The sequence below is a fragment of the Hippoglossus hippoglossus genome, chromosome 9 (assembly GCF_009819705.1).
Source record: "Hippoglossus hippoglossus isolate fHipHip1 chromosome 9, fHipHip1.pri, whole genome shotgun sequence".
Classification (NCBI taxonomy): Eukaryota; Metazoa; Chordata; class Actinopteri; order Pleuronectiformes; family Pleuronectidae; genus Hippoglossus; species Hippoglossus hippoglossus.
The window spans coordinates 23482052-23507377 of NC_047159.1; the positions used below are offsets into that span (position 1 = coordinate 23482052).

General features: G+C 41.6%; 2 protein-coding genes across 3 annotated transcripts; both read left to right on the forward strand.

Moving 5' to 3' along the window:
- Positions 1 to 592: 592 nt before the first annotated feature.
- snrnp27 (small nuclear ribonucleoprotein 27 (U4/U6.U5)) lies at positions 593 to 5147 on the forward strand. Of its 2 annotated transcripts, none has more exons than XM_034594876.1 (6): positions 593 to 798; positions 2671 to 2803; positions 3164 to 3261; positions 3387 to 3466; positions 4405 to 4469; positions 4832 to 5147. In XM_034594876.1, the coding sequence occupies exons 1-6, from the start codon at positions 762 to 764 to the stop codon at positions 4884 to 4886; spliced, it is 468 nt and encodes a 155-aa protein (XP_034450767.1). In that variant the 5' UTR covers positions 593 to 761; the 3' UTR covers positions 4887 to 5147. The 2 variants fall into 2 exon arrangements, with proteins under 2 accessions (XP_034450767.1, XP_034450765.1); XM_034594874.1 differs by having other exon boundaries at positions 595 to 798; positions 2668 to 2803.
- A 736-nt stretch (positions 5148 to 5883) lies between these two features.
- Positions 5884 to 23737, forward strand: mxd1 (MAX dimerization protein 1). Its single transcript, XM_034594873.1, has 6 exons — positions 5884 to 6789; positions 7453 to 7552; positions 16337 to 16366; positions 20734 to 20848; positions 21125 to 21281; positions 23029 to 23737. Exons 1-6 carry the CDS (start codon positions 6723 to 6725, stop codon positions 23223 to 23225), a joined length of 666 nt encoding a protein of 221 aa, XP_034450764.1. The 5' UTR covers positions 5884 to 6722; the 3' UTR covers positions 23226 to 23737.
- The last annotated feature ends 1589 nt before the right edge of the window (positions 23738 to 25326 follow it).

Here is a 25326-nt window from a genome sequence, read left to right on the forward strand (position 1 = left end):
GCAAAAGAACGCAGGGGAAAATATACTGGCTCGCAACAAAACACAAGCAGCTATAAATGCCACTATTACCAAAAAAAGGATAAAGCTTAAAGAATCTGTTGCTTGTCAATGCAGTTTGAAAGCCAGTTATAGAAGATACTGAAGGTACTAAACATTCCACTTTCTTTCCTGGATTTCTTTTAAACGTATGTGTGCAAAATACTTCTTATCAGTAATTATTTTCTGTCTAAACCAGTAGCTGTTATCAAAATGCTGATGTGTGATGTTTGCCCATGGTTTTAATTTATTTAATATTAGAATGTATAGGTGAGTGTTGCAAGGTTACCATGTATCAGTCATTAAAGATCAAGTTTGATTTGAAACCAACTGGACGTGTATTTTATGTTCTCATCTTTCTATGCTTTATTGTCTTGTTTTTCCTTCACTTTTGTTTCTGCTATAATGATTAAATTAAAGCTGCCTTAAAGGTCTCACAGTGACACAAATGAATGACTACACAAAGGACATAGTAATAGTATACAGACCAGACCCATGGCTGGTGATGCTGTACAGTGGAAGTATCGCCTCCAGCTCGTTAGGGGCGCTGTAACGCAGAAAAGTCACCGGAAACCCGTCTACCAAACACAGAAGACACAATCGTTGAGAAGAAGCCATTAGCGTTAACAAAATCCAAACGGACCACAGTTGAAATATTTCTAACAAAACGGGTTTGTCTTCGGTGCCTCCTCTTTAAGAAGGGTCACATTTGAGCTGTTTGTAAAATGGGCAGGAGCCGGAGCCGCAGTCCACCGAGACGAGGTAAGGAACTACAAGTAGCTAATCTAGCTAACGTTACACCGACGTATCAGGAGCTAGATGACGTTTTTACACAGGAACAAAGCCAATGCGTCTCTGAGAATTTGTCAATTAACTAATATAATTTCTTTAACACAGTCTTTACACCATCAACGTGACAACTGTATGGTATCTAAAGACGTTAGTTAAAATCACATGTCCCTACAGCTAGCGTCAGACACGTGATATTGTTTTTTAATGGTGGCAACTATGTGTTTGAGGTGTGTGAATGGCATCGGGATGTGATAGATCAATACAGTGTAGGCCTTATACAGCTCGTGAACAATACAGGTGAGGATGTTGGGGAAATTAGCTGCTAAACCAGCGGAAACCTATATATATATATATATATATATATATAGGCCAGTATGTCTCCACATTAGCAGTGTAAGCTAAGTATTTGTTTAGTTTTGGAACTTTGAAGAGCTCTTTGGCCCCTGCAAATGTTATTCCAAGACTCTTTTAGTGCCAGAATTTAGGGTAACATCACACATTATTGTCAATAAACCTTATTTGTACTACTAATCTACTAATTATTATAATTTTGCCTCAGGGTTATTCTGGCATCAAAGACTCTTAGCAGTGGTTTGAGGAGAGCCAGACCGATATGTAATTTTGGGGGCTGATATTTGCCTTGCTATTTTAAATTTTAATATATTATTAACTATTTATGAAAAAAAAACACAAATACAACCAAGTATATGCAACATGAGTGTTTTTACATGAAATGTAAACGTAAATCCTTTTTTTCCCTGCAATGTTAATTCTGTAAAATAAGATGTCTTTTTTGGACACAACAGAAAACAAAAACCAATATCAATATGTCTGATATAGGTTCAAGATTCAAATTTGGGGTTAAATCTATCAGTATTTTATACTTTTTTTTCCATATTGATAACAGATATAACATGATTGAATATTCTCGAATCCCTTTTGGACCACGTTTCAAGATCAACGTTCTTGATCAAACCTCAGTAAGGGCCCCGTACACACCTCGTATTATTAACATGTGGTTTTTGTGATCTGATCTCAAGTGGACAGCTCAACGTTCCGGTGTGATCGCACTCAGATCGGATATAGATCAGATTAAGCCAGAGCACATTCGGCGCTGGTCTGGGCCACATGTGTCCACATTCTTTTAGCAGTGGCTGCACAATATTTATTCAGACTCGCGTGACTAGTCTCTCTACCTCTCTTTCTCTTGCTAGTGCGTACACAGAGACACACACACACACAGAGTGACACCAGACTAACCTGTGTACTCAGATTAAGTAAAATACAACATAACTTGGTCTTCATGAACAGAAACATTTGATTGTATAGAGTAGGGAGGTGTGATCTGATCTGAGAGCTGACCATGAGACGCATTCTGGGCCACATTTGAATGCCAGGTGTTAACGCAGGCCCTTATAGCTGTCCACTTGTGATCGCATCACAGAAACCACATGTTAATACTAGTTGTGTATGAGGCCAATCTGTATATGTATCATCAATAAGAATTACATCTGAACAATGTATTGCTAGTTTTAGAAAATGTTCTTTCCAGATTCAGTCAGTCATCTAGCTGTAATCCCATTGCCTTGTGATAGACATTTTAATTATATGGCTGATATAGGAAAATGTTCATACCGCACTAACATAGGAATCACGTGCTGCCAGTGAAATTTGTAGTTAAGTTATATGGTTAATTCAAAACTTAAAAAGAAAATATTTTGAAATCGTTTTATGTAGAAAAATAATTGTTGCAGTCTGTGGCTGAAAATATGCCATGATTACAGCTAAAATCACAAGCTGTGGCATCATTTATATTATGATCTTATTTCAACTTTCCTGCAGAGAGAAGGCGTTCCCGCTCAACGTCACGGGACCGTGAACGAAGGCGAAGGGAGAGGGAACGCTCTCGTTCTCGAGATCGGGACAGAGAGAGGCGCAGAAGTCGTTCACGGTCTCCTCACAGGAGGCGTTCGAGGTGAGTGTTTCCAAGTTCCAAATCGGTTTTATTTGTTTTATGTGGGCTTTCCTGTTTGGTTTATGGCATAAGTAATTGCAATTGATTATTTACAAATGTCATTAAAAACCAAATTTTTACCAGTGAGTGTTTGCCATCTTTAATACAAATTTTAAGGTATTCTCTCTGCTGAATCAGTCTTTCAAATTGTGTTTTACATATTTAAGTTTCTTTTTACCATTTGTGGACAAGCACGTTTATCTGCAACCTGAAATGATTCAACCAAACCACGAACAACATGAATCACTTCAGTTGCAGACACGTCTGCCCTCAGTAGTTGTGATAACTCGTCCTGCAGCCATCTGTGTGTTCCCTCTGCAGGTCTCCTTCTCGACGTAATCACTCCTCCTCCCTCTCTCCTGCGAGACAAAAAGACAAAGATGCCAAGGAAAAGGCAGCAAAGTCCATTCAGATTTCAGGTATAATCAATATTATTATGACATACCATTTTCACACGAACTAAGCCTGAAATTTGGCTTTCTGCACATTTTCAACTTCAACATTTATGTTTTTAGAAAAAATTCAATGCCTTTTTTTTAAACAGAGGAGGACATGGAGGGGAAAACAGAGGAAGAAATTGAGATGATGAAACAGATGGGATTTGGTTCCTTCGATACAACTAAGGTGAGAATACAGAGGTGTCCTGTGTTAAGCAGCCACAAGGAGGTGCAGTGCAAGTTCATTGCATTCTTCAGCTGAGATACAAATGTGTATGTTTCTGTGAGTCTGTTCAATGTAACAGTTCATCCACTGTGATATTAGTTTCCACAAACACAGCGTGAACATCAGCTACAGTTGATAAACCAGCAGCCTTTGCTTAATTTTGTAATGAGATTTGGTGAAGGATTATTTTTTATCTGACAGATAACTCACGGATTTCTAATCAACTTCTGTTTGTTTTGGAGGCTGTTGACTGTACATCCTCTATTGAAATATAGAAGGGATTTTAAATTGTAAAATTGCTTATTTAGAACAGCATCTACTGGACAACAAGCCAGATCTCCTGGGCTGATATAACACGTATCAATAAAGTCACTTGCTTGCAACTCTTTCACCGTGAAATCCTCACTGCTGCTGATTCACAGTTACTGGAAAGGTGTCAGGGTGAACCAGCTGCAGTTATATGAATCTGAGGGTAATACTGAGTTAGCCATTAAGGACTAAGACATTTGTTCCTAGACAAATCGAAGTAGAGGTTTTGTAAGTGGATACTCATAAGTAAGTATTATAAATGCATGTTGGACATTTGGAATATTCTCCTTGGTTTTATTATGTTTATTAAATACTATCATAATCTTAAATACTAATGAGCAAATCAAACATTCATTGCATTGTATTTTGTTTTATCTAATTCAGCTCTAATTTGTAGTGTTGTGTTCCCTTTTGTATGTTTTCAATTTTGTAAGGCTCTTACAGCTTTTAAACGTTTTAAACAAAAGGTGCAACAGAAGTAGAGCAGAGACAGAATCTTGTAAATAATGTAATTTTATAACTATAGCTGTGATGTGAGTTTTGTTTTATATGTGAAATGTGAGACATAGCACTTTTGTTTTTTTGAACAGGGGAAGAAAACAGATGGATCAGTGAATGCATACGCCATCAATGTGTCCATGAAGAGAAAATACAGGTGCGTAAACAACAACCAAAAAAACAGTTTAACAGTACAGAGCTGTTTGTAGCTGTATTATTTATCAGCCCATACACAGTTTGGACAGATTTCATAAGCCTCTATTTTAGAATATAGTGATATTTTCTAAGTTATTGTCTGCAGCCTGGTTGTTGTCAGGTGGCTGAATAAAACGTCAACTTTTCAGCCCCTCACAGCGAGCACTCTCGTCATCCACCATTACTGTAGCCAATCGCCTCAGCAGGTGTTTCCATGCAGAGATCCCGGCTCTCCCATTGGTGCTCGATGATGTAATCTGCAAGTGTTGCGAGGGTAACAGTGATGTAATGTTTTCTTTGCATATTTTTTTTAATTTTCTTTAGGCAGTACATGAACAGAAAAGGTGGATTCAACAGACCACTGGACTTCATCGCTTGAAAGTATCAGACGCTCAGTGCGACACCCACGAAGAAGCTTACCTCTGTCCTGCCCTCAAAGTGGCTGAGATTGTGCTGTTACCTGTTATTCATCACTTGTTTTGCGTGGTGCAACAATTCTGTACGAGCCTTTTTGCCAGTAAACACATATGTAAATAATAGTGCTGAGCTGCGTAACCAGAGGACACAATGTTTGGAGCTTTATGTTGTTGAAGTGTTGTTTAATTTGAAATAAAAGCATTTTAAGGTGTTGACTATAAAATGTGTCTGTATATAACAAATGCCACAAAGTCTAACGTATCCCATACTCAACTGTTGGTTGGGTGTGTGTTTTTGTGCTGCATGAGTTAATCAGGTTTGGTGTTTTGTAGAATTGTGCTCAATAAGCCGATCTCCAATCCACTTTTAAATGTAGTCCAATGTAAATTATTCCATATCCGTCCCATGTTCGTTTATGTCCCGGTTTAAACTGGACATCCGTGTCATTTGAAAAGGGTTTTCACCACAGCTTTCCGCTGCAATCATGTTTCTGAAAGCTTTGGGCAGTGCACATGCGCGGGGAGACGCGTTATGAAAGGACAAAAAAACAGGACCAATAGAAAGCGAGCATGTGAATCTGACCAATCCCCGATGAAAAAATAAGACAAACAACACTACGGGAGCCAATCGCTGCCATACACCGGGAAACAGCATGGCAGAGGGGTGTGCGCTCTGTCGGCAGCGGACGTTGTTGCTCCAGCTCGTGGGCGCTGCGGCCAATGAGTAACAAGCTTATTAGAATGCAGCCAATCACGACGCAGCGGTGTCTAACGCAGAAACTGTCGCCATTGCGGCTCTGCTGGTGCCTTGTTCCCGGATGGGAAATGGAACCAAAATGGCTGAGGAGAAGCCACAGTGGCAGTCGGCGCAGACCCCCTCCTGATGACTGACGGCTCGAGCAACCAATAGCAGCTCAAGTTGTCAAATCCAGCATCCAACGGCAGCGCGGCACACAGGAGCTTTGTGGTGGAGTACAGTAGCTCGCCAGATCAACAAGCCTGTGTTTTGGACGCAGTTTGATAAACAGCCTGTTTCTGTAGCTGATGTCAGTCGCTCTCTGCGTTTCCAGCCAGACGTGTCACGCGTGAACTGCGGTAAACCAGCACTAAAACTAAAAAGCGGCCTAGACACAGAGCCGGGAGCCGAGCAGGGTGGATGACAGCGTCGGTGTAACTTTAATGACAGCGAGCTTGTTCTTCTCTGACATTTCACCTCAGGCAAGTCAACAAGACAGCGACGCTCGTGTATCCTAACTTTCAAACCGAGGCAGGGAGACGTTCTCACCGTTGTTCTGACAGTCTGTCACGAGCGCAAACATTAGCCAACTTATTTGATCCCTAAAACAGAACAGAACATATCCTCCATGATACTCGACTTGTTTTTCTTTCTTTAACTATTAAACAAGGCTTATTTGGTTGTTTTTCAACTAGCCGCGTTTGTGAAGAGCTAGCTAAATAATATTAAGCTAACTCTGTTTTTCTAAAGCTGTCACAACTGTACAAGTGTTAGCACCAGCCTCAACTAGCACCAGCTAACAGCAAACCCATTCACCGGCCATCACTGAGGACGAAAAACCTGTTTGTTTCTCCAACCTCACCGGTGCATTGCACTTTGAATCAGCCCGTCTGACCCGCTGCAGGAGCGGACTCCTCGCCGTCACCTCTCGCCTTTAGGAAGCGGTCAGTCGAGGAGCAGCGAGCGGCCAGCTGAGCGCCAGAGCCAGCGGGGGGAGCAGGTTGTGTGCAGCCACGGGATCCCTCATCGGACTGTTACATTATTATCGGTGTTATTGCTGAAAATGGCGGCGATCGGAATGGTGCAGATGTTGATCGAAGCAGCCGAGTACCTCGAGCGCAGGGAAAGAGGTAAATCATTTTATGTTGTTTACCAGGATCTGTTTCATATGTGAAAAAAACAACCTGCAGCGACCCCCCCCCCCCCCCCCCCTCCTTAACATCACACTCTATTTATGCACCTGTCATTTTGAAACCTGCTTAAAAAAAACCTTTATCTTTCATATTAATAATCAGGCTGCACATTTAAAACATTAATGTTACAGGATTTCGCACAATACATCAGAATCCATCGTCTGACCCAAATAGGTGCTAATCAATATTCATATTATATGCATATGTGCAAACACGCACACTTGCATTTTCAATTCTGATAGTGAAAGAATGAATGCATATGTGGCAAATGCAGTGAATTGTGCAGGGAGACATTGTTTTTATGGAGGCCCCTCCTTTCCTTCTGTTGTGGTCCACTAGTAGGGTTTATTCCAGTTCAAGATGACATCATTGTGCAGGCTGAGGGGAGAAAATACAGGATAAATATACTGCATGAAATCCATTCATTGCATGTCTGCTCCACACTGCCACAGAATGCCTAAAGGATCAAGATCAAACATGGCTCATTTTATCATCTTTCTATTCCCGGTTTGGCTCCTTATCACCGTGCTGCTGTAACACTATATTGTGCATTGCCAGATATCAGGACATGTGACCACTATGTTGTTTATTTCCTTGCAGAAGCGGAACACGGCTATGCCTCCATGCCACCCTTCATCAGCAGTCGAGAGAGGGAAAGCCTAAAAAGGAAAAGCAAAAGCAAGAAAAATACAAGTAGCAGGTAAAAGCTGTTCAGCTCCTCTTGGCCAAAGAAACTCCACACTTCATTTTTTCTCAGCTCATCAACAAGCTGCCCATCATTCTCCCACTTCCAGTGTGCCCCCACACGCAGAAGGTTATTCCATTGGTCCCAGTTTGATCTTTAGGTTTCATCTGCGAATTATTAATTTTAATTAGCAAAAGCAAATTTGTTTATCCTTTATTCTGTGTATAATTTGATGACATTTTGAATGGACACCATCTCAAATGTGATCATGGTCAAACCTTTGAGTTTTCAAATGTTTTAAACTTGATTACATTTTTTCAGTTTCACACATGAGAAATGTGTATCGACCTGCACATACGTTAAGTCCATTTTCTGTATAATTATGTCATTGAGGTCAATTTCACATAGATGCTCATAAATCATTGGCTGAGTAGTTTGGATGCTATCTCTTGGCTTCACTGGGCAGTCTTCAGTAATTCAGCCTGTAGGGAGCAACAACATTTCCAAAAGTTAATATGTTATATCATATCATATAGTCATCTATACTGATTCTCCTTTTGTTTTGTATTGTGCCACTACTGTAGAGTAACAGTTTCCACAATGGGAATGGGAAAACATTTAACTGATGACCCACATCAAAGGTAACTTAAATTACCCGTTAAAAAAAAACAACATTAAGTTTATTTTATGTAGCTAAAAAGCCATTAGAAATTAAGCACGAGTTATGTTATTCTTAGAAAAATTCTCACACTGTTCCAACCTCAGCCATTTGTTTCAGAGGAAATACACATCCGCTGATGACCATCAGCTTTTAAAGGTTCTCTACACATACAGTATTCCTAAGTAATAAAGCATACGAACCCTGACCCTTATTTAGTCAACAGCCTGTACATACTGTATGCACTGTATGCATAACCCACTTAAGGTATTTGGAGGACAGTCTATAACTGGCTGTGTCACAGACTGCACAGTAAAATTTGCCCACCAGTTTTGTACAAAACAATGTAATGTTCGAAGCCTTGGTTTTTAGAAAAAAAGGTAGGAATTTGCCACCTGTCTGTTAACACCCCTCACCTAATTCTCCTCACCTTATTCGTAACTCTACAGAAAAAAGTGATTTTGCTTTTAGAGCCATGCCTGCATGTGTGAGTTTGTTGGTGTAAGGTCACTTTTAGACTCGCTGTTGTCTTCTTTAAAGCGTGACTGACAGCACCAAACATCAGTCTGGTGTCAGGCAGACTGGGTCAGTCAAGGTGACTGCAGAAAACATTTCAGGTGGCAGCTCTCGGCAGCTCAAGTCACCTCAGTGGACACTGCTGCACACACAGAGGCTGTAACCTGAATTCTGTACATCAATAATACAAGGACAGATATATGACGTTGACCATGCCATGATTATTGGTGCCAGCTGGTTTTTCTGAAACCGCTGATCTCCTGAGATTTCAGTATGCAGAGTTTTACTCAGGATGGAGACAGAAAAACAGGAAAAACATAGTCTTATCTGATCAATTATGTGATGCAATTATTTCAGAGTGCGGTGAAGGCACATTAAAATCCATCCAGATGGATTTTGCATAGTGACGTATGCATTAATATAGAAAGTCAAGGGTACGAATGAGAGTAAGTTTGATTTTGTCTCAAAGGTCATCTGTGTCTTTTCACCCCTCAGCTGTACGTGTGAATGATTCTGTGCCGTTTCAGATGGTGCATCAAAGGCTGTGCTGGTGAAACTATATTCTATGTAACCTAAAAAAAGAGATTTATGCATGTCTGAGGTGGAAAAGTTGCCATTAGGAGACCTGCTTCTTCAGTATATACAACACCGGCATATTGCTGCAACCGAAAGTGCCAAAAAATGGGTGATGGCCAAAAAACGCAGCCCAGTGTGGGTAGACGGAGTCAGATAATTGATATCATAGCGTAAATGTCATATTCGGTGGCAGCAGCATGAAATGCCTCAGTGCACCAGAATAACATGAGTAGTAGAGTGGCAGCCAGTCAGATAATGCACAGTAACCCATTCAGATTAACTGTATACTTACTTGAACCCACATCAGGTATGTCGGCCGCACTGTCATCATCCATCATCCACCATCCAGTGGAGTCAATACCTTCCTCTGGCAATCTCATGTGTGGAAAGGTTCCTGCCGGGAACATACAGTATAGATCAGAAACAGTTTTATATATAGCCTTTTTACCTTAGTTTACCCAGCGTATATGCAGCACACAGCTGTTACAGGACCGCTAAACACGGGCAGTTAATGTGAACATGTTTGTACCACAATATTGAACCACAGCCCCCTTTTTGCACCGTCTACACTCAGTGTCTCCAGCGTTGTGATTTGTCCTGGATTTGATCAGACAAAATAGATCTTTACAGCTGATCGATTATCCCCATTTGAACTACTATCACATCCTCCAACTCTCTTATCATGGCAGGCTTGTCTTCGAGTGTTGGCTCGTGAGGACAGCCATAAACATTTCAAACATGTGCACGTACAAACTAGTTGGTCTGCGTCGTTCCCTGAGCTGAAAATGGCTTGATGCCAAGTTCAGTATGCAGTGTATAGAGCACATGAGGTGAAGTATGGAAATGTCCACATAAATAGTTTGATATATAGGCGTGTCACCCCACATAACCCAATGTATATCCAGCTATTTTGTCCTCAGGTCTAAAGTTGCAAGACAGTTTTACACATTTCTATTCTATATATTCATACTTGCACACTCGATTTACACAATTTACATCTGCACAATTATTTTCATCACCCGATCAGTTGATTCTTTTTTCAGTTAATCTTTGGTGTACACAGTTTGTCAGCGTACAGTGAATAAAGTCCGTCCAAAGTGACATCTTCAAATATCTTGTTTATTTATAAATGATTTCTTGATAAATCCACAAATTCCAGAACAATATCCCTTTTCAGTTTTCTCAACTAAAAATACTTCTGTCTCTGTTATATCATTGTAAATATTCTTGGGATTTAGACTGTTTGTCAAAAGAAGACATTTAAAGATACCACCTCGGACACTATTTGACACTTTTTGCAAAATTTTCCGGACATTTTATAGACTGAATAAAAAAAATTAAGCAGAGTAATCCACACTGAAAATAAATCATTTGCAGCCCTAATATTTACATATAAGTTTAGGAAATTCAGCCTAGGAAGTCAGTGTTACTCAAGCTGCTTTCAGATATGCACTGGACTCAGAGTGAGACGCTCCACAGTTTCTACAGACTATCTCCTCCCTTCTAGTATAATGTCAGTAGAAATCCAGGAGAAACCAATGTGAGAACACAGCAGGGGATCCGCTGGATTCACCGCAAGTTAGTGGGGGGGTTGATGATGCTTTTAACAAGTGACAGATGCAAAAATGAAAGACAAAAATAAAACAAATATCTCCCAGTGAAAAAGAGGTATCACACACGTAGAAGACACAGACGAAGATTTCAAGATAGTTTGAGGTTATAAAAGCTGACGACGGTGTCAGGGTGCTGTAAACGAAAATCACCTGATCTCCGCATCAGACTTAATACGTCACTTCCTGCCTCTGTCTGCTGCACCCGGCTGCTCCACCTCTCACCTGAATAATGCAGAGGATATGTCGCTGTTGTGAACGCGTCTGTGCAGAGAACCTCTCGCTGTGTTGTGCATGTGTGAAAGGCAAACTCTGGGTATACACCGTAGCCAATTCTCCAGATTTTACACGAAGGTCATGTCTGAAAACGGCTTTAAATATTTTGTTTGGTCAGGAAAGAGGCTTTTAGGCTTGACTATAGTGTGACACATTTGTAGTGTTCTTCCATCATCAACATACACTCAGTGACACACGAGCAGGTACACTGCAAGAACATACCTGCCTCCAGCATCATGTCTTCACATGCTTACTTGGCGCTACATTTTTAGACGTGCTCGGTGAAGAAAATGTGGACCTCGGTTTCTATTTAAAGTCGAGCTGCTGCAGGTTCGTCCTTGTTTGCAGCTTGAAAACCGTTAAGCGTGACAACATTTACTCAACCATTGTTTAACTACAAGGTTAGGTTAACTCCCCCCCCATTAGCTGTGAAGACTTTATCAGCTATTACTCATCAGTGTTTAAGGGCAGCAGAACCAGAGGAGTTTGCAGAGTCTTGATGATTTGATGTTGTCTGCTATGATGTTGGGTCTTGATTAGGGTTGCAAAGGGGCGGAAAATTTCCGGTAAATTTCCGGAAACTTTCCATGGGAAGTTAAGCTCGGGAATTTTGGGAGAAAAAAAACTACCGCAAATTAAACGCTGAGCAATAAAAACGTCATTCAAAACTCTATTTTAAAGATGTATGGAATGCAGCACACGCTGCACGTTGAATTTCAACCCTGCACTGTGCATTTCTCCATCACATGCACAGATAATTCCCAGCATCCTGCACACTACAGCAGGGCTATTGAGGCCACACTACTGCATTAGCCCAAGGACTAGTCAGGGAAGTTTTGATGATATTACTGGGGAAAATATATTAGCATGCTGATTGAGGATTGTTCATCTAGCCTATTTCTATTCATTTATCCATCAATTGTAAAATATTTTTAAAGACGATTCCAATTGTTTAGCTAACTATTTATATCTCTGGCATTGCATTAGTGTTTTTTACAAGCTTTTTTCTCATCTTATTCTACAGAACAATGCTACGTGCACTATCTCATGTGTGGAGACATTTCACCCCAGCCAATGTAGAAGGAAAGGCTGTGTACATTTGCAAATACTGTGCAAAGACCTATGTTAAGAATGCCACAAAGATGCAGAAGCATATAGTCAAGTGCCCAAAGTTTCCTCAGGGCTCAAATCAGCTTATGACAAAACAAAATGTTTATATTTATGTCTGTATATGACAAGGTAAATACAGTTAGTATAAATTACCCACAAAATTTCCAGTTTATTCCCGTTTATTCCCGTTAATTCCCGTATATTCCCGTATATTCCCGTATATTCCCGTTAATTCCCATGGAAAGTTTCCAACTTTGAATATTCCCGGAATTTTGCAACCCTAGTCTTGATCTTTAATAGCTCGACCAACACAGCGACTGAGTGAATGGATCTGTAATTGAGGTTTTTTGTTGTTGCTGTTGAAAATTGAAATGTAGGACAGGCAGCCTTCTGTGTATCTGAAGTCATTCGACCCAGTATATACAAGCCCCTCCAATTTCTGCTGTTTCCTCATGCTATGGATGTGTGAGTAGTGGGGGAGGGTCGTCACCGTGCTTTTGCTGGTGTGTATGTGTAGTGAGTCAGTTGTAGTGATTCCCTTCTCCCCCTCATCTCTCTCTCTCCTTCTTGCTTTTGCTCTCTCCTCACCTCCTCTCCTCCCCCCCATGTGTCTGTCCTGCTCTTGGCAGTCAGTGGAGAGCACCAGCTTCTCCATTACATAGATGGAGACTCATAACCCCCCCACACCCCTCGACCCAAGGCAAATGGCATCTTTCCATCAGGCTAATGTGGTGGACTTGGTAAAGCTACAGGAAAAACGGGGAAAAACAGGTTAATAGTGGAATCATTTGAGTGTAGAATCTGAGCTGGATACCAAGTCTGTAGAAAGGTGCACTGGTAAATCTTCAGCCATTTTCATGAGTGAAATCGGGGAGTCGGGAGAGTCAGGTTGTCCACAGTTGCCCTTTCACACATGTAGCACACAACAGGATGCACGATGCATATACTCTGTTTGGTCTAGATGATGGGCGGCATCTGGGTAGAGCGAGCAGGATGCAAATCATAGGCTGCACAAATAGTAACATTTTGTATTGTGATATTTGTAATCTTTTGGTTTCGTGATAGAAACGTCATCACCACGCCCACTCTCTCACCGTGAATTCTCTGCACAATGACCGGCTCCATTCACACATGGGCTCAGTAGGACATTACACAGACGGTGTTCGAGAGAGCTGCTGTGTGGTTAATGTCCAACCCAACTAATTCAGACATTTGCCTCCTCCTGATAATGTCTAGGTAAGTTTTGAGTTGCAGTACATGCATGAAAACATTAGTCTTTAGACATATGAGGGCCTGAATTTGAGAACACAAATGACAGTTGCCAGAACTTTTCCTGCCAACCCCCAAGTAAAATGTCCGAGTGAGCCCATGTAAGAATACAGCAGGAAAATGTCCAGAAAGTTCACAGTGGAAAAGTGGTTGTGTTGATGAAATTTGCACGCAAAACTGAATACAAATACCCCAGGATGAAAAAAATATGCTATACAAGGAAGAAGTTGTCCACTTGGAAAGACAACGAGATTCAAGAGCATTTGACAATAAGTATGCTGATGGACCATAAACAAAACCACGTGATTTCCACAAGGGGAATGTCCTGCCTCATGCATTATCTACTCAGACACCACCCCTTGCCTGGATGTTACAGATATTTTACTGTTGTTGTGAACACATGCACCTGGACAATCTCCTGCTGCGTTCTTCATATGAGAAAGATAAACTCCAGAAAATATTCGGAAAATTGTGTCTGACATTTTAATGTTCATGTCTGAAATCAGCTTAATAAGGAAGAGAAATAATGAGTGAATTGTAGAATTATTAGAGCTTTTAGAACAAGTACACAGTTCAACTTTGTTCTCCTTTACTTTCTGTTGTTTCTTAGCAACATTTCTGTCTTTCAGATTCACCTCCAAACAAAATGGTTTAGACCCACATTGCACATCCAAATTTTATCTGGCCAACATACCAGCAGGCTGATCAGTCAGGCTGAATAGTTTAGGCTGATCGTAGCTCGGTGCTAATATCTTGGTATTGGAATATATTGTTGGCTAAAGAGAAACTAAAAATGTTGGTACAGAAATTTCAAACCATATTTGAGGTCATTTAGAAGCAGTTTCACTGTTAAATAATAGTCCACCAGAGAGAACTGAAAGTAAAAGAAAAATATTGCTCTAGGCCTATATTTCATTAATATAGACTTTAACTACAAAAACTAGAATTGGCCTCAAAACTCATAAATAAATAAATCATAGTGGAAATCAGATGTTGAAATTCAAGTTACCTTGACCTGTAGATGTTAAATGTCTGTATTTCCTTTTCTGTAGAAGATTATTAGATGGAGCTTTAATTCAATTCAATTAAAATGTATTTGTATATCGCCAAATCACAACATGCATTATTTCATGGCACTTTACATAGTAAGGTTGAGACCTCACAATATTATAGAAAAACCCAACAGTTCCCACAACGAGCAAACACTTTACAACTGTGGAGAGAAAAATCCCCAGCAAATGTGATATTATAATAGTATGGTGATTTGGTGTAATTTAATTATCCTCTTGTCTAATTGATAGACCAGGATTGTAATGTAATGTACTGATATGGGATTAGAGAAACCCATCCATTATTCCACATTACTCACAATGAATAATCTTATCACTATTCAGTAATATTTAATATCAGTATATATTGATGCATTGTGGGTGTTTGAGGTAGTAGAGGGGGGTCAGACGAGGGGAGGGCAGGAGGCGGGAGGGCAGGAGGCGGGAGGGCAGGAGGCGGGAGGTGTCCCATAGCCTGAATAATTTGGGATCATTTCCCTTCTAGTGCTGTTATGTCACCAGCGGCAGTCTGCCCTGCACTGGAATGTACACTGGCTGCATTGGCTCAAATGAGATAGAGAGCACCCAAAGAGACAAGCTGCAACAAGACGATACCCCCACAGTGCCGAACACACACACACACACACACACACACACACACACACACACACACACACACACACACACACACACACACACACACACACACACACACACACACACACACACAGACACACACACACACACACACACAGACACTCACTCACTGCTGTTCAGTGGTGGCACAGACAAAATCTTAACCTGTTTGATCAGTGACTTTGTGATGATGTTTGCTGTCAGAGATTGACTGAGGATAGTGGAGCTTAGTCTGGAAAGCGAGCGCAAGCAAGCGAGCTAGACAGTCCTGTGAGGATCTTGTCCATGGCGCGGTGACAGCCTAGGGTCTTGCAGAGCTGAAGGTGCATAGTCTATTTTAGGACCCAGGGTGGGAGGATCAGTGGGTTTAGGTGGCGGACAATTCAGAGAGGGGATCCTCTCTGCTTTCTGCCCCTCTGACCCCCCCCCCCCCCACACACACACACACACACACACCACACACCACGCCACCCACCTACCACCTTACCACCTTACCCCTTTTTCACACAGGTCAGACCAGTACATTCCTTACAAAAGCTATACTTGACCCCATCTCTTCGTACTCTCTCTCTCTCTCTCTCTCTGTGTTTACCTTCAGCATTGTGTCTTCCCCCAGCCCGCTCAGTGCTACATGTAAGGTCAACATGAAGGGGCATGGTCCTAAGCACTTCGGCTCCTGTCTATTGTTTCTGGTTACTATTACTGTGTTTACTCCTGGTCTCCTCATCACGCATTTGGTAGTGTGGTCCTTAAAAATAAGTTTCCTCTGTAGAACAAGCCTCGGGCATCAGATTATCCAGTCTTTCCCTCTTTTTCCTAGAATCTTATTTTGTCAACTGTTCTGAATGCTCATGAACTCCCACACAGCCTTTTCTCTTGCTCTCTCACTCCCCTGCAGTAAGACCTTGGACTGCAGTGATCTCACACACACACACACACACACACACACACACACACACACACACACACACACACACACACACACACACACACACACACACACACACACACACACACACACACACACACACTTCAATCAGTCACCATGTTATTATGTGTGCTGTCATTTTCTCATCTGTGTTTTGTTTTATCTCCACAGGTCTACACACAACGAAATGGAAAAGAACAGGTATGTTAAAATGTCTTTGTTTGTGTGTGTAATTGTGTTAGTGCTGTTCCTCAGTTCATAACACACCAGAAAAGCCCTCCCCCACTGTTGCCATGGAAGTGTTTAAATCATGGGTTGTCAATGAAAAGTATCTCGTCATATCAGATTGTTCAACTGTTAGTACATTACTCATATCAAATGAAAATATGTTCATTGTGGGACAATATTAATATTCATTTTAGTTTTTCATATTCAGGATTAGTAAAATGATTAAAAGAAAAAGTAAACAAAAATAGCTCTGCAATGAATAATAACTAATCATTTTAACATGGCAAATTAAATTAACAATGGAAATGGATAATGCTTAAATTTAAATATCTAAATGCAAAAGCTCTGGTTTTAATGTGTTATTGAAAAGGAAAAGCAATGAGATACAATGAGACATTGTACAAATAGTATACAAATTATACAACACCATAAGTGGATGCAGAAATTCAAGTTCAATTTGTGTGTGTGTTTCTGTGTGTGAAGCTGTTAACTAAATATCCATCATCTGCGTATCGGCAGCTGTAGTTAAAGTTGCCATAGTGATGGTGAAAGCTTCTTTCTCTTGGAGTGTGACTGTCGATAGATTCAGATCACAAACTGTGATCACCAAACGTTTGTACACAAAAGAAAAACGTCCCCTCTCACATTTGTGCAGTTTTGTGTCCCTGGTGTGGAAAATGTAGAAAATAGATTTTAAAAAATCCAGTTCCACGTTTGTATTTCAGTTGGATGATGCTTGCGTCACTCAGAGGCTTTATTCCAAATTCTGTAAATCACTCTGCTTTAATAGTCATATTGCCTTAAAGAACACACACTTCTAATTTGTTGTACAATTTATGGGTTAGAGGTTGCAATTTCGGTGTTAAGAGTGATGTTCACGCACACTGAGGCGTAACATTCTTTACAGTACACGCTCACTGTAATCTGTGAAGATATGAAAAAAATGTATTCAGGTCTAACAGTCCAAAGCTGAATATAAAAAAAAATATTATAAGTTATAAACATTTTATCATTTGAATTATTTCTGTAGATGAAAGTATGCAGTAAGAGTTGGAGTCCAAAGAAAGTCTTTAAAAAGACCTGAATCACATTTGTGTAAGAGTGCTGAATCTGCATTTACACATAAAAAATTTGCGATTGATGAATTAACAGTGAAAATAAGCTTCATGCAGTGATCTGCTTTACATCTACCAGGTGCCTTTGCAGATGTAGAAAAACAGTAAAGTAGGAGTGAATGGGATAAGATGTTAACATGTGTCAGATGATATCTGAATGACCCAGGAACCTTATCAAAGTGACGGCTTCAGAGTGTGCAGTGTATGAATTGTGTTTTCAAGAACATATGAATATCAGAAAATAGCAAAAAATACTCAGTAAAGGAGAGAAGCACAAACCTGTATGTTACAGACGGTGTATTAGATTGACATTGACTGGGTTCACTAGTAGAGTTTATTTGTACTAACAGAACCACTGGTTTCTCACCATCTACTAAGACGAATGAGTCAAATGGTACCGTGGTTATATCAGGTGGCTCAGTGTGTCTACTACTAAAAACTGCTGATCATGGTTCAATATCGTACATCTGGGCTGTCTATGCAACATTTTACATGGTTGGATAAACGTATGCTCTATTTCAGTGAATCCGTCAGTCAGAAATATTTTTTTTGCAATGAGCATGAAATGCTGCTGCTGTTTCTCAGCAGTTCTTCAGGCCGACATTTTAAGTCTAAATATGAATCTTATTTTGTGTGAGCCTGTCTGAGCCGGCATCGCTCTCTGCTCCATCCTGCCTCTGCTAGGTGATCCAGAGACGCAGCTTAGTGGTCAGCCTGAATAATATATGGCACTGAGGCCTGTGCCTGGGATTTAGCCCTTTGCATGCTTGTTCGTGCGTGAGTTGAAAATTATGACCACTGCTTGTTGTATTAAACTTGAGAATAATCATAGCCTTTAGCCAGTTTCTCACTTGATGACAGAAACCCATCACAGGCAGATAATAAATGACTCATGGTGACCCAGTGCGAGCAAAGCCAGAGGACTGCAACACACCGCACCACCTCTCCACACCCCAGCCCTCCATATCTTTATCCTGTTCCGCTTTGGCTGATCTAAAACCACAGAGAGTGCGTGTGTGAGTCTTAATGTCCACATAACATGACCTGCCACCACCATGCTTCTTTCCTTTTATCTATGCACTAAAGTTCCTCCCAGCTAGTCATCCGCAGTTACTCCTAGAGGTCAGAGGTTGAGAGTGCAGGTGACAGGGTGATTTACTGCCGTTAAGTCAAAGCGCATTGTGCGGACCTTTTAGTTTTTAGGAGGTGACGGGTTACTGTAAGACAAACCACTCTGGGTTGCAAGAAATGTCCCAGTTGCAACTGTTTTATGCAACAAGTTGGACTCGCACATTTGCCTAATTTCAGACCAAGCCAGACACAGCACCTCCATCCTACTTTATTTTGTCCTTTTTTGTAGAATTCATATCATAAAACACAGACTCTGGTATCAGTTTGTACATATCTGTGTCCACAAAGAATGACTCCAGCCACTACCACACCCTTTTCTAATACTTAAGTTCCTCCAAACCACTCATGGGCAGTTACTGCTGAGTGTCAGAGGACTGATTTCCTGCTAGACAGGCACGACAGGCATCTTGCTGACCTGGTTGTAGTTTTTCATCGAGCCCTTTTCAGACACAATCTCCGAACCTAAATTTCCAGACATTTTTCAGAGCATAAAAGCATTATGGCTCTTTATAGCTGTTTTCAGATGTGAACGCCAGAAAATGTCTGGACTGGAGTTTTCCTTTCACACATGAAGAATGCAGCAGGGGAATCTCCGCTCAGAGGCATTCACAACAACAGGAAAGTCTCTGGAAATTCAGGTGAGGGGTGGTGCCTGGGTAGAGTTTCAGGCAGGACATAACATTCATAAATTCAGCGGAAATTAGTGAAGTCACTTGTTTTTGTTGGCAGCACATAGACAATGACGTTGACCCTTATTACTAAACACTCATAAATGTTGTCCTCCTTTAAGTTCACATCTTTGTGTGCGTCTTCTTGAGCTGTTTCCCTTTCACACATGCACATGTAGCGGCAGATTCTCTGCTCAGATGCATTCACACATATACATCCTCTGGAGAAACTGTGGAAAGACTCAGCTGCTACTGTTCTCTGCAAAAAAAGTCAGATATTGTGTTAGAGCAAACAGGTGCACTGAGACCGGTCTGACGCACTTAAAGAGGACACAAGTGTGAAATTAGATCAGAGAAATATAGACCGTGGCCTTCGGCTGATAAGCAGACAAACCTGCAGCTTCACATACATATTCACCCATTGACACACTGCACTGAAGTCACACTGAACCAGAATAACCTGTTGCTGAAATAGCACTGTGTGCTACTGCCACGGCCGCAGCGTTTCCTCTCACTCAGACGCCATTTGACCCGATCTGTTTCATGAGTCTGCTGCTCTTCAATGTTGTTGAACAAACATTATCTAGCCTTGCTGATCCCTTATTATGTCACAACAACACAAGCCTGAGCATTTCCAAGTTATGTAAGAACAGTCCGTTTGCCCTTTGCTGACTGGGTCAGCTGAGAAACAAGCACTTGGTTTCAGCTGCTGAACTCTGCTTTGTGTGTGTGTGTGTTTTTTTTTAAAAGGCCATGGGCTAAGAATATATTTGTGCATGTCCTGTGGCCACATTCAAATCAGTCTCTTCTCTTGGTGTGTCCAACTCTCTCTGGTAGTGACGCGATCATCAGGATTACCTGTAGCAGCAGCAGATAATAAATGAACAGCTCATCCAGCCAGCCCTCAGCTGCCGAAATAACATTTTTACATTCACTCTCAGGAAGAGGCTGACATACACACGCCCACTCGCTCAGCCGCACACACAGGCATACAGACACGTATACACTGGAGGTGTGTGTTGTGTAACAGCGGGGTCGAGTGGTCAGAAACACCCACCAGACCAGCTTACCAGCTGCCAAGACTGCAGGCTGAGAGTGATGTGTGAGGAGATGGAGTAGACATGAGAAATTCAAAAGTGGATGTGTGTGTATGGAACGTCCAGTTCAGATGTGGACATACAGTATGTCACAGATGATCTTTCACCTCATTTGAAAACTATCTCCGCCCTCTCGAGCATTTGCATTTCATTTTTAATCCTCATTCATACTAGCACGCCTGGAAACGCATATCTGCACATATCTTCGTGTGTGTGCATTCGTTTTTAATTGTACTTACTATGTTAAAGAATAAACATGTATCTTTGACAAGGAAATAAGTACATATGTATTGACAGATTTTTCCCTCCGTTCCCTCCTTCCTTTCCAGACGGGCAAATCTACGGCTGTGTCTAGAGCGACTGAAATCCCTTGTTCCCTTGGGACAAGATGCTAACAGGCACACTACCCTCAGCTTGCTGATGAAGGCCAAAGATCACATCAAGGTGTGTGTGTGTGTGTGTGTGTGTGTGTGTGTGTGTGTGTGTGTGTGTGTGTGTGTGTGTGTGTGTGTGTGTGTGTGTGTGTGTGTGTGTGTGTGTGTGTGTGTGTGTGTGTGTGTGTGTGTGTGTGTGTGTGTGTGTTCACCTAATAATCAGGGCAACGTGTTAACCGCTGTGGTGGATAAATGCATTAGTATTGTGTGCTGGAGTGACTGAAATGTCTTAGATTTCAGACAGCTCCTCCTAAAGTGTTTTTTTCCCCCTCTTTGCTCCTGGCAGAGGTTGGAGGAGAGCGACAGGAGAGCTCAGCACACCGTAGAGCAGCTACAGCGGGAGCAGAGACACCTGAGGAGGCGCCTGGAACAGCTGGGGGTGGAGAGGACCCGGATGGACAGCACCGGCTCCACTGTGTCCGACAAGTGCGACTCTGACCAGGGTGAGCCTGACACAGACACACAGACTTAATATACTCATGTCTCTCCATAAAATAGTTGAGGGAGCAGGTGTATTCACAAACTAAAACTCTCCTACTCCACAGCTCATAAAGAATAACATGTTACTGTGGTCATCTGTGTTTTCGCAGTGGATTAGATATTTATGAAAAGTTTTTATTGATGTAATTACTCACAGATTGTGCGTGATATTACAGTGTGGTGAGAAACTCAAAGGAGTTTGCCTGGAGCCCTTTATCTTGTCGTTAGCTGCCCTATAAATCAGATTTTGTGAAAGTAAAATGAAAAGGCTGTGGTGATAGTGGGGATGTTTGCAGGAAATTAAAAACTAGAAGGATTTATTATAGCCCTCTGGAGCCAGGCAGAGACAAGTGCAATACATTTGATGTCCTCTAAGTTTGTATTGATGACAACAAAAGGTTATTTAACCATTGAAAACCTTTGTAGGATGGACTTCTCTGTAATTAGTCAAAATAAAAATAAAAACATTTATAAGTAACAAATCAGTTCAATTGTAACGGATAGATGTGTTGGTAGTGTAGTAGCAGTAATACAATATTCTAGTGTTGTATTTTTAGTGATTTCAAGGCAATTTCCTGTTAAATATTAAGACTACACTCCACCAGTATAATGTGTAGTAAAAGGTAATAATAATAAATGTTGTTATAACAAAGTCATCGTATTTAAAGAACAAGAGTTCTTTATAGATGCTTTAAACAAAGTTACTGTTGCATAAAAACAGGAAACACAGACTGTATATTATTATGAGAGATTTAGACATCATTCAGAATGAGCCAGGCTATGAGCTTTTTATCTCATAGGTCTGTGTTCCTGTTTGGTTCTAACTATCATCACAGGCAGCTGGTGACCAGGTTGAGGGCAATGGCGTCTTCTCTGGAAAAACTGTGTTGCCCATCTGTCTATCTCCATGCATACAAATCTCAAACAAAATGGCTGCTCTCCCTGTGAGATTTTAGTTCAGGTTTTGTTAGAACTATTGTTTGACTATTATTAAGTGGAGAAGTGGAGCTAATACATCACCTAGTTGCAGCTTGTCCAATGTGAGGAAATAAGATACACTGAAGGAGCATTTTTAACATATTTTAACATAACATTTTTTTTGGATATATGGTCAATCAAGAAAATCATTGTCAAAACGTTTGAAGATTTTAAAAATTTGATTTTAGATAGTTGCAGCCCAAGATACAGCAACATGTAATTACTCTTCAAAATAAGCTCGACATTAAGTAACATTAAGAAGCATTTACCTCAGCATTGTATACATTCAGTATTTCTTGTTGTCATACTAGCAGCTTCTGCTGAAATGTAAAGCAAGTGTAAAACTAGAATGGAACTAAGTAGAGTGTGTACCTCCTCCAAGGCCCAACAGCCCCCTTAAATTCAATCAAGCTGCACCAAATTTCACACACTCTTAGATATCAGACCACTCAATGTGTCTGATTTGTTTTGAGATTCATGTATTATTCCCTGGGATCGGTAAACATATGCAAAAAAATATCCATATCCACAAAACATATCTCACAATGTTAAATAAAGTGCCCCCTGATCCATATTACATCATTCTACCAAGTTTCGTGATCTGTCCAGTAATTTTCCATAATCTTGCTAACAAACAAAAAAACAACAAATAGCGTCTGACCACATAGCGTGTCGTCAGAATCTCCTCTCATTCTGACCACATTGTTGTTGTGTCCCCTTGTACCTCAACAGAGGACCTGGACGTGGATGTGGAGGGGACAGACTACCTGCTGGGTGACCTGGAGTGGAGCACCAGCAGCGTGAGCGACTCAGGAGACGAGAGAGGCAGCCTGCGCAGCAGCTGTAGCGATGAGGGCTACTCCAGCGCCAGCCTGCTGCGCCTGCAGGACACTCAGGAGATGGCCAAGCAGCTGGGCTGCAGCCTATAAACAGCACTGGTCACTGACCCAGCACCCACCTCCTCCCCTCAGCCAATCCCATCCCAAGATGCTCTCATGACTTCCTTGTCCTGCTCAGACCTCACCCCTCCTCCTTTCTTTCCTCCCTGCCTCCCTCTCCTCAAGGACTGACCCACGTCCAAGGCCTCTCCTCCACTCAGGCCTCTGCGGACTTCCTGTCCCCACGGAGGCTTCTATTCGGGCTGCAACTCCTCCCTAAGACACCCGCCCATATCTTGTCCGTCATCAGCGGTCAGTCTTTAGGCTGTCACTCACTCTGCTCTGCACCAATCAAATGAGTGGGATTTTAAAGACACTCCACCTCCATCCGTCCCCCCCATTTGTCAGAACCACAACTTTCAGCCAGAGAATGTTACCACACAATATCCCACTGCCTCTTTTTCTATGCCTCAAGGGCCATAGGAAGAACTTAATGAGATTTCACTCATACTTCACACACACACACACACACACACACACACACACACACACACACACACACACACACACACACACACACACACACACACACACACACACACACACACACACAAACACGCGCATACATAACACACAAACACATACACAAACATACACCCCTCCATCGCTCCTTGTTGTCCATTGAGACAGAGTCCCCCCCAAGGTGTGACACTGACATGAGATGGGGCTTTTTTTCAACACCCTGCTCACCAGTCAACCATCGGTGCATGGTGATTTGCACTTAAAATTGCTTTTTGTAAAACTGTGTCATCTTTTTCAAACACTGTCTCTTAAAAACTTAAAGGCCCCCACTGCAGCTGTTATCATAAGTGAGTTTTGAGACATGTCAGTTTTCTGCCCATGCTGTGTGGTGCAGCAGACTTTGTGGACACTAAATTAAATTGTCGGGGCCGACAGCAATACGTCCCTTAGTACCCAGGTTTTTGCAGGCAATCGGGTAACTATCCTGTAATTTTATGTCCACGCCTGCAGTTCAGAAGGGAAAGTTACACAAAAACAGACAAAAAAAACTTGTGCAGCATGAGATTGTTAAGGGCTGGGGTATGTGGGAGGGATTAGGGGGTGGGTTTCAATGTTCTCTGCCTCTCTCTGATGATGGTGGCGTTTTTACAGCATCCTTTTATCATATGTGTGTTTGTCACGTTTGAGCCTGGCAACGACAGGGGTCACTGGCAGATTTAGGAAACCTAAAAAAAAACACCAGCCACCACCAGGCGGAATGCTGGAGCAGTTCTGGAACATGTTTGTACACTTGTTCTTCTTCACTGCCCTGTTCACCTAAAAGAAGGGAAGAACCCACCTACTGAGACCAGTCAAGAGACTGGAGCACATTCCACTATGTAGAAAGGACAGGCAGGGGAGAATGAGAGTATTATTTTTATGGGGCGAATGTTCTTGCCAATGTCTTAGGATGGGTGGAGTTAGGTTTGAGACGATGGGAGTCACCCAACAAAATGACCGGCTTTGACTCTTCAGTGGGAACATGCTGTGGCCACATCCACACTACTACGTTTTTGTTTGGAAATGCACCAACTTTGCTACGAATACACCTGGCGTCCACACTACTCTGGAGTTTTAGAAAAGTGCTGGTGGCCCGTTTTAGTTTGAAAACTCCGGCACAGCGTTTTAGTCTGGAAGGGCAGAAACAGAGATGTTTGGAAATGATGACGTAGACACTCACAAACAGTTGCTGATTGGTTCTGTCAGTCACGATGTTGCCTTCACTGACTCGTCAGGCTCCTTTCACATGAACCCCTTCCATAAGAATACAACCAGCATTAGCTTCAGCTAACAGTGTAGAACGCAACATGTATAATCAATTACAAGTGTCGCTGACCCTGTTGTCTTTGCTAACAGCTGTATTGCAGTTAAATCCTGCATTTTACAATGGTACAACTGTTTACATGCGAGAAAACCAGCTGTTATTTAAGTGAACTGTGACAATTTCTGCGTCCAGCAGGACACCCATGCCTTCCTGTTTAAACCGGCATGCGCTTGCCTAGTGTTCATGTTATATGCGTTCTTAGGCGTGTGTGGACACACTTGTGTGGACAAAAATCGTTTCAAACGTAAACGTAGTAGTATGGATGTC

Excerpts from the sequence above, each read along its gene's own strand:
- mxd1 (XM_034594873.1), top strand. The coding sequence starts at position 6,723 with ATGGCGGCGATCGGAATGGTGCAGATGTTGATCGAAGCAGCCGAGTAC. Across the intron at positions 6,790-7,452 it reads CCTCGAGCGCAGGGAAAGAG|AAGCGGAACACGGCTATGCC; the intron begins GTAAATCATTTT and ends ATTTCCTTGCAG. Across the intron at positions 16,367-20,733 it reads AACGAAATGGAAAAGAACAG|ACGGGCAAATCTACGGCTGT; the intron begins GTATGTTAAAAT and ends CTTCCTTTCCAG.
- snrnp27 (XM_034594874.1), top strand. The coding sequence starts at position 762 with ATGGGCAGGAGCCGGAGCCGCAGTCCACCGAGACGAG. Across the intron at positions 2,804-3,163 it reads CCTCACAGGAGGCGTTCGAG|GTCTCCTTCTCGACGTAATC; the intron begins GTGAGTGTTTCC and ends TTCCCTCTGCAG. Across the intron at positions 4,470-4,831 it reads TCCATGAAGAGAAAATACAG|GCAGTACATGAACAGAAAAG; the intron begins GTGCGTAAACAA and ends AATTTTCTTTAG.